General features: G+C 45.2%; 1 protein-coding gene across 2 annotated transcripts in view; it reads right to left on the bottom strand.

Moving 5' to 3' along the window:
- Positions 1 to 13,132, bottom strand: part of LOC124285860 (dihydropyrimidine dehydrogenase [NADP(+)]-like) — a 55,376-nt gene that overhangs the window by 6,259 nt on the left and 35,985 nt on the right. For both annotated transcript variants that reach the window (XM_046722137.1, XM_046722138.1), the window contains 8 exons: positions 12,414 to 12,598; positions 9,063 to 9,278; positions 8,032 to 8,196; positions 6,450 to 6,518; positions 5,919 to 6,002; positions 5,602 to 5,722; positions 2,220 to 2,482; positions 647 to 826 (listed from right to left, as the gene is read on the bottom strand). In XM_046722137.1, the coding sequence (XP_046578093.1) occupies positions 647 to 826; positions 2,220 to 2,482; positions 5,602 to 5,722; positions 5,919 to 6,002; positions 6,450 to 6,518; positions 8,032 to 8,196; positions 9,063 to 9,278; positions 12,414 to 12,598 (1,283 nt within the window). The remainder of the gene's footprint in view (positions 1 to 646; positions 827 to 2,219; positions 2,483 to 5,601; positions 5,723 to 5,918; positions 6,003 to 6,449; positions 6,519 to 8,031; positions 8,197 to 9,062; positions 9,279 to 12,413; positions 12,599 to 13,132) is intronic.

Raw genomic sequence — 13,132 nt, 5'->3', positions numbered from 1 at the left:
CTGCATGACAGATCAACTATAACAATATGAAAGAAGTAGTGTATATATATATATATATTCCTATCAAGCTTTTTCAACGAAAAAGTACCTTTATGTAATAATTTTGCTGTGCAACAATGTTTCAACAAATTTCAACAAACACTTCCATGGTTCATATTTTCCACACTAACATTCCTCTGTATGTGTCCGCCCGCGGAGAGCGGAAGGTCGCGGGATCGATCTCCGACCGCGTCATACCAAAAGACGTTAAAATATGGTACTTGTTGGTCCCTGCCTGGCGCTCGGCAATAATGGGTACAACAAGGACTGGTCGGCTCGGAGTCAGTATACTGTGTCTGAGTGGGGTATTCATGCTTAACTGCGGCATGGTATCTCAGTGGGCTAGCACCATAAAACCAGCTTAAGTCTGGGCTAGTACAAGCAGACGCACATACACATACACACACATGTATCGTCATATGAGAGAAATATTCTCAAGCACGACATTAAACCCAGTTTCACCTCACCTCCTCTGTATGCAATTTAAGGATCAAACAACACCTTCAAATAATAATATTTCTAAACTGTTTTAAGCCTTGCAAAATTATTCACTATAGGTAGGAATTGTCATTAGACACATAGACAAAGAAAGCACTTGTAGCCTCACGTGTCCGATGAGGTCGGCAACCCTGGGCACAGGCTTCCCCTTCTGATGTTTTGGGACAGGAGGACTCTGTCCGTCCCAGTTGTGCAGCTGGTCAAGGCTCTGGAGGTACAGTAGTGTCTTCAGCCCAGATATATAGTCCTGAACCACCGTGAAGTCCTGGTTCTGTACAGCACTGCCCACCTACAACAACCCTGCAAACATCAGTAGTGTCCCACACTCGCATCACATCCCTCCCACAATGGCCCCTTGCAAACATTTTGATAAAAGAGTGATATATGAAATAGAAAATTTTAACTATAAATTGTATATGCATATATACTTTTACTTGATCGAATAGAGAATGAGGCATGTTCTTCATGATCTGCCTGTGATTGCCGACAACAATGAATGGAGCTGGGGTGTGTTCAGGTGAGGTATTTACAAAAATATAGAAGCTTTAATTCTTTTTATGATATATTTTGTTTGTTGAAATGACAAAAATAGAATGGGCATGAAAATTCTTTTTCATTCTTTTTCAAAATTATCTCATTCACAAATGCCATCATTTTACTGAAAGGATAATATAAGTACAAAGTTAGAAAATAATATGTTCCATGATTTATTTTGTCTTCGACCGTGAAATATAAAATATAGATGGTACATATTCCTACATAACATTTCTGAAACATGTTAGCATAACTTTCATAATTATGATATTCAACAAACTTGAAGTTCCATTCTTGGAACACAAAGATGACAGCCATAATGACAAGCTTGCTGGTCACAATAGCAAATCCATTAAATGCAAAGCTGATAAACACACCAATAAACAAGACAGGCTATGAAAAACAACAACAAGCGAATAACAAATACACAAATGACTGACAAACGCCTAGCAACTGCCATCACAACTCCAAAGTTACACTAATTCAGCAAGAAGTCGTAATAAATGGCTGTTCACAGATATATTCACATCCACACATGCTGAAAACAATTTGAACTGATCTCAGAGTTACCTGCCCTTCTTTTAAGAGTAACCCGCCCTTGTGTTTACCAACAGCACACTTTCATGAAGTCCCTCCACGCTATGTACCATATCAAGAGAATTGGTTGAGTAAGCCAGTAATCACTGACCAATCCTTTTAATGAACAAATAGAAATTCACCTTTGAAATAATAAGTAATCAACTGTTACATGATTCTCTTTTATGACATTCAAGTAGACACAGACGAAATATATATGTTATTACATTTTGGACTTGAGGGAATACTTGGAAGCCTCTTATATGGATGGCAGCAATAATAATGTTGTCACTCTCTGAAATGGATTTGGTATGATCTTGTGTTACAAGCTCTTGAGTGACAAACCATTGTGTCTAGAGTTAATGGTCATTGTGTTCAGAGTTACCCACCCTTGTCTTCGGAATTACTACCCATAAACATATATTTACCCATCCTAACTTCAAGGTTATCCAGCTTTGTGTTCAGAGTTACCCACCCTTATTTCAGAGTTATCCAGCCTTGTGTTCAGAGTTACCCACCCTTATTTCAGAGTTCCATCCTTACTTCAGAGTTATCCCCCCTTGTGACCCTACCTGTAGAGCAGACGCCCCAGCTTGAAGGAACTGCAGTCCTGCTTCAGCTGAGTCTATTCCACCAGTGGCCAAGATGGGGAAGTTGGGTAGATTGCGGCCAATGTCGGACACAGCACGCAGTGCGATTGGTCGTATGGCATTGCCAGATACACCTCCGTATGTGGTACGATGTTCCTTGCCAACGCTGGGCCAGGCAGTAGCATTTGTCCTCAATCCCATCAGACCAGAGACAGTATTAGTTGCAGTCACTCCATCAGCTTTGCCTGGGTGTAAGGTGTGGATTTAATAATTACACTGAGGAGCAAACAGTTGCGTCATGGCACAGTGGACTATATCATGGTGTTCACTCAGACAAACCAGTGTTTAGTAACTAAAGCAGGACGCCATTCCATCTTGATGACACAAACAGACTATAAGCGTTCAGTTACAGGGTCATGCTCGCTGAGGAGCCAAATTTCTGGCTATATCTAAACATTCTCATCAATGACTTGTGCCAAACTAAGAAACTGTTTTTGATATTGTCTTATTGCCATAGCTATTTTTGAGATATCAACATAAAGTTTCCATTTTGAATGAGTAAAATTCAGAACAAAGTTATGTTTCAGTCACAATGAATACTCTAAGTGTCATATCTTGGACAGTGAAAGAATCAGTGAGAGAGCAAGTTGGATGGGTATAAAACCACATTTCAACAAATATGTTATATATTCTACTGTGAATGAATCAATGAGTGAGTGAGACGGGTTTAAACCTGCTTTCAACAGTATTCCATTCATATCAAAGCATGTCAGCCTGATATAGGAAGAAAGCTTGATGAGATGTAGGCCTCGGACATTTACTACAGCATGAAACCTACAAGCATATGAAAAACTGTGAAAACAAATCATGGACAACCCAGATTCAATCCACAATGATTGGTTTCAAGGCGCACAACTCTTCATGTGGAATTGTTACACCTAAAAAAGACCAGGACACCAATTAAGGAACCTGGGGGATGACAGCATGAACAAGTTCTGCTCTCTCTGGATATAATGACACACAGGGAGGCAGGCCAGACATTTCCTCCCAATGCCAGTCAGTTCTTGTATCAGGACTCACCCTGAATATTCTCCTGACTCACTTTGAGTGTTTCCCCCATTGTGCAAACATGCAACAACATAATTTAAATATAAACTGTTCTAAAGCAGCAATAAACCCAACTCCCTCACTCACTCATGGGGTTCTAGGTAGCTATTCCAATATGGCATCCAAAGAGTTGAGAAATTAGGAAGACATGATAGCTGTGGGCAACGTCCACTGACTTCACAATGCATGGTAATAACAACTGCAACATTTGCAACTGCAGCTACTCAGGGTGGACGGTATTATCAGTATATCGGTTTATTCAGGTTCATTGTTTCCACGATACATAGATACATATCACAACATTATTTTTGAATGCTCGTCATACTCGGTGATCTTAACTAGCGAATTATATCATGTGTTTCATGTTATACACCTGTAAAACACCTCTATAACTTTTTGTAATTCCAAAATACAAATCCATGAAGATAAGAAGTTCATTCTCAGTTACCTCCCTTGTGTGCATGCGTATTCCTACATATACTGACACATAATGAAAATGCAAAACCAATTTCAAATTTGGAAAAAATAATAAACAACATCATTTGGCTACATATTTTGATTACAATTATGTTCAGAATTTCATTGTGTTTCCATTGCATGAAAAATGAGAACATGAGTTCCCAAATGATGGGTGACACGTCACGTTTTACACACAGACCCCCCATTACGAAAGTCAGTAGCGAGTGTGACCTCCCTGAGCCCGCAGGCAAGCACGGAGTCGGCGTGGCATGGATTTGCAATAACATCGAACAGATGCGTCGGGGATGTTCTGCTTCTCCTGCTGTAAAGCTATGGTCAACTCTGCAACGTTGTTTGGCTGACGCTGACGTTGATGGATACAGCGCCCAAGCTCATCCCACAGGCGCTCTATGGGGTTAAGATCTGGTGAGACGGCTCGCCAGGGAAGGACTTGGATCCCTGCTTGGTGGAGGAAGTCACTAGTAAGGCGTGCAGCGTGTGGTCGGGCATTGTCACGCTGGAATGTGAACGGCACTTGCTGATGTCCATGGTTGTTCAGGAGAGGCTGAAGAACGGGCCTTAAAATCTGGTCGACATAACACTGTGCTGTCAGTGTACCATTATTCACAATCACTGGACTCCGAAATCTTGCATTAATTGCAGCCCAAACCATTACACTTCTTCCACCAAAGCGGTTCCTCTCAATAACACATCCATCTTGATAACGTTCATGTTGCCATCTGTAAACACGTCTTCCGTCTGCAAAGGACACACAGAACCTTGATTCGTCAGAAAAGACACATTGGTTGAAGAATCTGGATGGCTGACGGCTATGTTGGTGTGCAAACTGTAGTCTGTTATCCCGATGACAAGGCGTCATGATGTTTCCGCGGTATTGCCTCCGACACCTCATTCCCACAGCTCGCAGACGTCTTATGACTGTCATAGCGCTGATGTGGCGTCCATGGCGTCCTACTGTGTTTCGAGCTGTGTTTGTTGCTGTCTGGGTGCGGTTTCTCCGGTGAACACGTCGGATATGTCGGTCTTGATGTGGTGTCGTAACCGGAAGTTGGCCTGGTCGTTGACAGTCACGGACACTTCCCGTTTGCAGCTGACGTTGTTGGAGTCTGTGAATGGTTAATGGACTCACTCCAAAGTGGCGGGCGACCTCACTCTGCGATGTTCCCACCAACAGCATCCCAATAGCCTTGTTCCCTCTGTTGTTCGCTGAGCCGTGGCATTTTGCGACTGGTAGTGAAACATTTGAACCATAGTGCCTTTTATGCGTCCATACCCAGGTTTTGCACGTGCATGTCATGATAACCATGCGCCCCAAAAGATCCAAGAAATCAGCCTGAGTTGTGTTTTCATGAATTGTCCCTATGCCAGGAAAACGAAATGGGTTTGAACCCAAATGTGCATATGAATTTCTTTGGCAGCCTTACATCACTTTATCTAAGTGTGATAAGTGAATTTGTTTCATGAAACTTTTTGGAAAATGACCAAAATGGGTTTTGCGTTTTCAAAGTGTGTCAGTATATTATATGTATTCTCATCACAAGGGAACAAGTGAAAATGTTTCCAATGTAATTTAAAACAAATTTTTCAACAATATTTGATGTAAGACAAACAGCATTACACTATTACCACCAGCATCTTGTTTTGTTCTATTTATGAACTCTAATTCATGCAATGATGTTTCAAGATTGCTTCTGAGTTCAGAATTTGTAATTATACAATATATTGTGATAAGTATCACAATACGACCAATACCCATCTCTATCAGCTATACTCTCACCTTCGTATGCTGCCTGAGCTATGACAGCAATGCTGGTCACATTTGGGGTCAGCTTCGCAAAGAATGGAATCTTGACAGCCTCTCTCACCCAACGACAAATATTTCTCACCATTTCTGGATTCTGAAATGATAATGATAGATCACTTCCATTATGCAAGACTTTTCATAACATTTCACAAGCATATGGTTATATTTTGTTTTAAAACTATAGGTGATATTTTCAACCCATTAATATCTTAGTTCTTTATAAATATATCGTACATATTTCCTGACATAACGAACCTTTGGGACAGAGTCCACTAAACACACAGTCTCACCTGTCCACAAGCCAGACCCATGCCTCGCTCCCCCATTCCGTGGGGACAGGAAAGGTTCAGTTCCAGAGCATCAGACCCTGCTTTCTAGAATAGTAAATTCATGAAAATATGCATGATAACATCATTATACAATGGAAGGTGTTATGATTAATATCAAGAATCCTAAAAACTTTGTATCAAGACCTGAGAAACAACAGGTCTTTGGTATAGACTACTTCTGACATGTTACACACATTGATCCGATGGTTATTAAACGTTCAGCAAAAAATAACAAAAACATATAGATAGTGATTTCTCAATGTGTGTCATCAATCAACATGGGTATATCTATATTTCCAAACTGTACTTGACAGACGAATCGGGGAAAAACTTTAGTATTAAATGGTCTCACATTCCAAATTTCCAAGGAATTATAAAAGTTTATTCAAATTTGGCAGTTTTATTTTTATTTTTGCAGGTTTGGGTCCCCCATATGGCCTCTGAGCAGGCCCCCGACAAATCCCTGACCATCCATGCCTTCTGATCACTGACCTCAGCCATTTGAGCCAGCTCTGTCCAGTCTTCCTTACTGTAGCCGCACATGATGCTGGCTATCACAATCTGCAACAACAGGAACAAAATATTTGTAAAAATTTATACTTCATCAAGGAAAACTGTTTGCGTACTGTGTTTGTCAAAATTAGTATATAGACGTCAATACATCTGTGTTTCATGTAAAAGGAAGGGAGCCAAAGTATTGCATTTCAAGTTATGTGATACTTTAGGCCTGGAAGCGCAACATGTGGACCTTTACTGTCAGTTCACTTCCAGTCTTTGAAAATGTGAAAGAAACAAAATGTAAAGTGCTATTGGTATAAAGGGTTTTACATGACAGTGAAGCTGCTTTTTTTGTATCTAAATAGTGACAATTAGATCTTAACATGTGATCATCACTGATGCAAATATTTCTAAGAAAAAATGGTCATATATAAATAAATATTATAATATGCGAAATTTGTATAGCGCCCTATATGGCTTAACATGAAACCACTCTAAGGCGTGTAACAGTGTTCAAGGGTGAGGTGAGGTGAGGTGAAATTGGGTTTAACGTCGTGCTTGAGAATATTTCGCTCATATGACGACGTGCATGCGTGTGTATGTGTATGTGCGGCTGCGTGTACTAGCCCAGACTGAAGCTGGTTTTATAGTGCTAGCCCACTGAGATACCATGCCGCAGTGAAGCACGAATACCCCACTCAGACACATTATACTGACTCCGAGTCGACCAGTCCTTGTTGTACCCATTAATGCCGAACGCCAGGCAGGGACCAACAAGTACCATATTTTAACGTCTTTTTGGTATGACGCGGTCGGGGATCGAACCCGCGACCTTCCGCTCTCCGGGCGGACGCTCTAACCACTACACCACGGAGGCGGTCTTCAAGGGTGAGAGTCTTTTGCTGAGGGGTATAAGCATTTTTATATAGATGGGTTTTGACGCCCTTTTTGAAACAGATGTATGAATCAGAGTTTCTGATTGTGGCTGGTAGATTGTTGAAGAGAGTTGCTGCTAACTTGTTAAAAAATCTGTCACCATATATGACCCAAATCATCTGTAAATCACAATTTGTGTGTTGGAAATGATTCACATCATGAAAAAATCACATTGTGGGGGTGAAAGAATGCAAAGATCAAACAAAACATTTGTCCATCAGGTAAAAGATGCAACTCAATATAGTGCACAATCAGTTACATAAACTTCTTATTAACACAATATGACAGTTGTACATTAATCTGTATATAGTTGGTTTATTTGTTGTTTAACACCACCCTCAGCAATATTCCAGCTATCTGATGGCAGACTGTAGATAATAGTCTAGACCAGACAATCCAGTGATTGACATAATGAGATCACCATAATGCATCAACGAAGCCAGGGAGTCTGACCACCCAATCCTGTTAGTTGCCTCTTACAACAAACATGGGTTGCTAAAGATCAATTCTGACTCTTCTAGCCAAATCTGAAGCCTCCTCCAACCAGCAATGGGTTGCTATGGATACATCCTGCCCAGGTTCTTCAAGGGGTAATCTGTATACCTCATGTATCCGACTACTAGACTGAACGCGCTGTTACCCTGTCTGGGAAGTCCTTCTTGAGTTCCGTGACACTGGCGCACCAATAGGCAGCTGTCTTTTCACTGATCAGCTCGATGTTGAGGAATGACCCTTGACCTGGTCCAAAAAGATGACCCGAGGTCGTTCCCCTGACAATACGGGGTGACACATTGGTCACAATGTCCTAAAAAATGAAACAAGTATATGTAGGTTTATATTACAGTCAGGCTTCCCTACCGTCATCTATCTAGAACTGTCTGGGCCAAAGGTGACTGATTATATTGAGATTATATTATGTCCTAAAACTAACCAGCCATGAATACCCCCTTAATACATGTTATTTAAGGATGTAATGATTGATCAGTACACTGAAATTGTCCGTCACTTTTTCACAAGAAGAGTTGAAATAGTTAACAATGTTGATGATTTATGACATTGTGCACGAAATGATATTGTTAATACCCAACCTTTCCATTAACTGACATCAAAAATACATGTTGAACAAACAGACACGTGTACCCATTCAGAAAATATTCAACATTATAGATAAAATATAGGTTTTAGAAACTATTCTATAGATATGTTTTCATACAAAGATTTAACTATATTTCTGGATATAAATATCTGTCTACAACTGAAGATACCTGTGTGGAACTTAACAACATACAAAGCTGAATCAACGATTTTTTTAGACAGTTATAAAAGATTTCTCACCAAGCTGAATAATGAAAGAATATCAACAACGAAGTGGCAAAACTATTACCACACTACCTCAGAGTCACTGCATCAATATACATCAGTGCTTGAAACTATGGCAGGTTTTTACAAAGGTAAAACATTCAACTGTCATCCCAAGTTATCCACAAGCTCATGGGGGCAGTGGGGTAGCCTTGTGGTTAAAGCGTTTGCTTGTCACACCGAAGGTCCAGGTTCGATTCCCCACATGGGTACAATGTGTGAAGCCCATTTCTGTTGTTCCCCGCTGCAATATTGCTCGAATATTGCTGAAAGCGGCGTAACCATACTCACTCACTCACACCAAACTCATACCTTGTCAAGGGAGAATGTCTTGGTGAGAGCGAAGCCCCAGCCAGCCTCGAATCCACGTCGGATCATTGGGCTGCTCGTGGTGGGTGGGGCACTGGCCAAGCCGAAGGGGTTGGGAAAGCGGAGGCCACAGATCTCCACACTCAGGTCAACCTCGTCTATCGGGGTGAAGAAGTTGGGCAGGCTCGGCTCTGGGGCCACACTCACTCCATCCAGACTCTGCAAGAGAAATATTATGGCGGGGTTATCCCATTACCACATCACCTCCACTGGGGCCAATAGAGCAGTTGTAATTTTGATAGTTCAACACATTCCTATTTCTAAATATTCAGCATTATTTTATTTAGATTAATAATCCCCAATATACTCTGAAGCAAATAGTTTTGTCTCCTCAATGCCAAGCACCAGGCAGGAAGAAGAGGTCATCACCCCCTGAGAGTTGAAGCCATCACCCCCTGGGAGATGAGGCTGTCATCCCCTGAGAACTGAGGCTGTCACCCCCTGGGAGTTGAAGCCATCACCACCTGGGAGTTGAGGCCATCACCCCCTGAGAACTGAGGCTGTCACCCCCTGGGAGTTGAAGCCATCACCACCTGGGAGTTGAGGCCGTCACCCCCTGAGAACTGAGGCTGTCACCCCCCTGGGAGTTGAAGCCATCACCACCTGGGAGTTGAGGCCATCACACCCTGGGAGTTGAAACCATCACCCCCTGAGAACTGAGGCCGTCACCCCCCTGGGAGTTGAGGCTGTCACCCTCTAAGAATCGAGGCTGTCACCCCCTGGGAGTTGAAACCATCGCCACCTGGGAGTTGAGGCCATCACCACCTGGGAGTTGAAACCATCACCACCTGGGAGTTGAAGCCGTCACCCCCTGGGAGATGAGGCCGTCATCCCCTGAGAACTGAGGCTGTCACCCCCTGGGAGTTGAAGCCATCACCACCTGGGAGTTGAGGCCATCACCCCCTGAGAACTGAGGCTGTCACCCCCTGGGAGTTGAAGCCATCACCACCTGGGAGTTGAGGCTGTCACCCCCTGGGAGTTGAAGCCATCACCACCTGAGAACTGAGGCCATCATCCCCTGAGAACTGAGGCTGTCACCCCCTGGGAGTTGAAGCCATCACCACCTGGGAGTTGAGGCCATCACCCCCTGAGAACTGAGGCTGTCACCACCCTGGGAGTTGAAGCCATCACCACCTGGGAGTTGAGGCTGTCACCCCCTGGGAGTTGAAGCCATCACCACCTGAGAACTGAGGCCCTCACCCCCCTGGGAGTTGAGGCTGTCACCCTCTGAGAATTGAGGCTGTCACCCCCTGGGAGTTGAAACCATCACCACCTGGGAGTTGAGGCCGTCACCCCCTGGGAGTTGAAACCATCACCACCTGGGAGTTGAAACCATCACCACCTGGGAGTTGAGGCCGTCACACCCTGGGAGTTGAAACCATCACCACCTGGGAGTTGAGGCAGTCACCCCCCTGGTAGTTGAAACCATCACCACCTGGGAGTTGAGGCCATCACACCCTGGGAGTTGAAACCATCACCCCCTGAGAACTGAGGGCGTCACCCCCCTGGGAGTTGAGGCCGTCACCCCCTGGCAGTTATACCATCATTCCCTAGGAGTTGAGGCTGTCACCCTCTGAGAATTGAGGCCGTCACCCCCCTGGTAGTTGAAACCATCACCACCTGGGAGTTGAAGCCATCACACCCTGGGAGTTGAAACCATCACACTCTGGGAGTTGAGGCCGTCACCCACTGAGAACTGAGGCTGTCACCCCCTGGGAGTTGAGTCCATCACCACCTGGGAGTTGAGGCTGTCACCCCCTGGGAGTTGAAACCATCACCCCCTGAGAACTGAGGCCGTCACCCCCCTGGGAGTTGAAGCCATCACCACCTGGGAGTTGAGGCCGTCACCCCCTGGCAGTTATACCATCATTCCCTAGGAGTTGAGGCCATCACCCCACTGAGAACTGAGGCCGTCACCCCCCTGGGAGTTGAAACCATCACCACCTAGGAGTTGAGGCCATCATTCCCTGGGAGTTGAAACCATCACCCCCTGAGAACTGAGGCCGTCACCCCCCTGGGAGTTGAAGCCATCACCACCTGGGAGTTGAGGCCGTCACCCCCTGAGAACTGAGGCTGTCACCCCCTGGGAGTTGAAGCCATCACCACCTGGGAGTTGAAGCCATCACCACCTGGGAGTTGAGGCCGTCACCCCCTGGCAGTTATACCATCATTCCCTAGGAGTTGAGGCCATCACCCCACTGAGAACTGAGGCCGTCACCCCCCTGGGAGTTGAAGCCATCACCACCTACCATCATTCCCTGAGAACTGAGGCCGCCACCCCCTGGGAGTTGAAACCATCACCACCTGGGAGTTGAGGCCATCAGGCTGTCACCCCCTGGGAGTTGAAGCCATCACCACCTGGGAGTTGAGAGAATCTGAGGCCGTCACACCCTGGGAGTTGAAGCCATCACCACCTGGGAGTTGAGGCCGTCACCCCCTGAGAACTGAGGCTGTCACCCCCTGGGAGTTGAAGCCATCACCACCTGGGAGTTGAGGCCGTCACCCCCTGAGAACTGAGGCTGTCACCCCCTGGGAGTTGAAGCCATCACCACCTGGGAGTTGAGGCCATCACACCCTGGGAGTTGAAACCATCACCCCCCTGGGAGTTGAAACCATCACCACCTGGGAGTTGAGGCCATCACACCCTGGGAGTTGAAACCATCACACCCTGGGAGTTGAGGCCGTCACCCCCCTGGGAGTTGAAGCCATCACCACCTGAGAACTGAGGCCGTCACCACCTGGGAGTTGAAGCCATCACCACCTGAGAACTGAGGCCGTCACCCCCCTGGGAGTTGAGGCCATCACCCCCTGAGAACTGAGGCCGTCACCACCTGGGAGTTGAGGCCGTCACCCCCTGAGAACTGAGGCCGTCACTCCCCTGGGAGTTGAAACCATCACCACCTGGGAGTTGAGGCCATCACACCCTGGGAGTTGAAACCATCAACCCCCTGAGAACTGAGGCCGTCACCCCCCTGGGAGTTGAAGCCATCACCACCTGGGAGTTGACACCATCACCCCCCTGAGAACTGAGGCCATCACCCCCTGGGAGTTGAGGCTGTCACCCCCTGAGAATTGAGGCCATCACCCCCTCGGAGTTAGGCCATCATCCCCTGGGAGTTGAGGCTGTCACCCCCTGAGAACTGAGAATTCACACTCTGAGAATTGAAACCTTCACCACCTGGGACTTGAAGCCATCACCCTCTGAGAATTGAAACCATCACCACCTGGGAGTTATTTATGCCATCATTCCCTGGAAGCTGAAGCTATCGACCCCTGGGAGTTCATTGTAATCACCTGCAAGTATCGATGTAGGTGCCAGGAAGCAATCTTTCCATCATTGGTTGACTCCACCGTCGTCTGAGCCACCCCAGCAATATCACCGCCACAGAACACCCAGGGCTCAGATGTCTGCATTGTGGAGGTGTCCACTTCTGGCAGGTTCCATCTGTTCAGTTTAATGGGGTTCAAGGCTTGAATGACTGAAACCGAGACAGGGCATGAATACCTGGGCAGGTTCCATATCAAACAAAAGAAAACAAAGACTTTGATGTTCCATCTCTACATATGTGATTCAAGTTACAGTTTAAGCACTAACATAACAGACTTGTGAAGGTCCGGGGTTAGAATGAGCCTTAAGTAACGACTAACGGGATCCGGTGGTCAGGCTCACTGACTTGGTTGACACATGTCATGGGTTCCCAATTGCGCAGATTGATGCTCATGCTGTTGATCACTGGATTGTCTGATCCAGACTCGATTATTTACAGACTGCCGCCATATAGCTGGAATATTGCTGAGTGCGGCGTAAAACTAAACTCACTCACTCACTAACATAACAGAATAGCTCTCTATCACTGTGGCTGTGCAGAGTTATGTCTCTTGTGTATGCCAGGATACAATGGGTGCAAACGTTGGCATGCAATGATTATATTTCTTGGAGATGGCCTTGCAAGAGTGTCGTTCGCAACTTATCCATTCATTTTTTGGCAATAAGATATTTTTACATTTAATTT

Source organism: Haliotis rubra, unplaced genomic scaffold (assembly GCF_003918875.1).
Source record: "Haliotis rubra isolate DU_JTF1 unplaced genomic scaffold, ASM391887v1 Scf37, whole genome shotgun sequence".
NCBI lineage: Eukaryota > Metazoa > Mollusca > Gastropoda > Lepetellida > Haliotidae > Haliotis > Haliotis rubra.
Note: the sequence above shows the minus strand (reverse complement) of the source record. Positions and strands in the feature narration are given on the sequence as shown.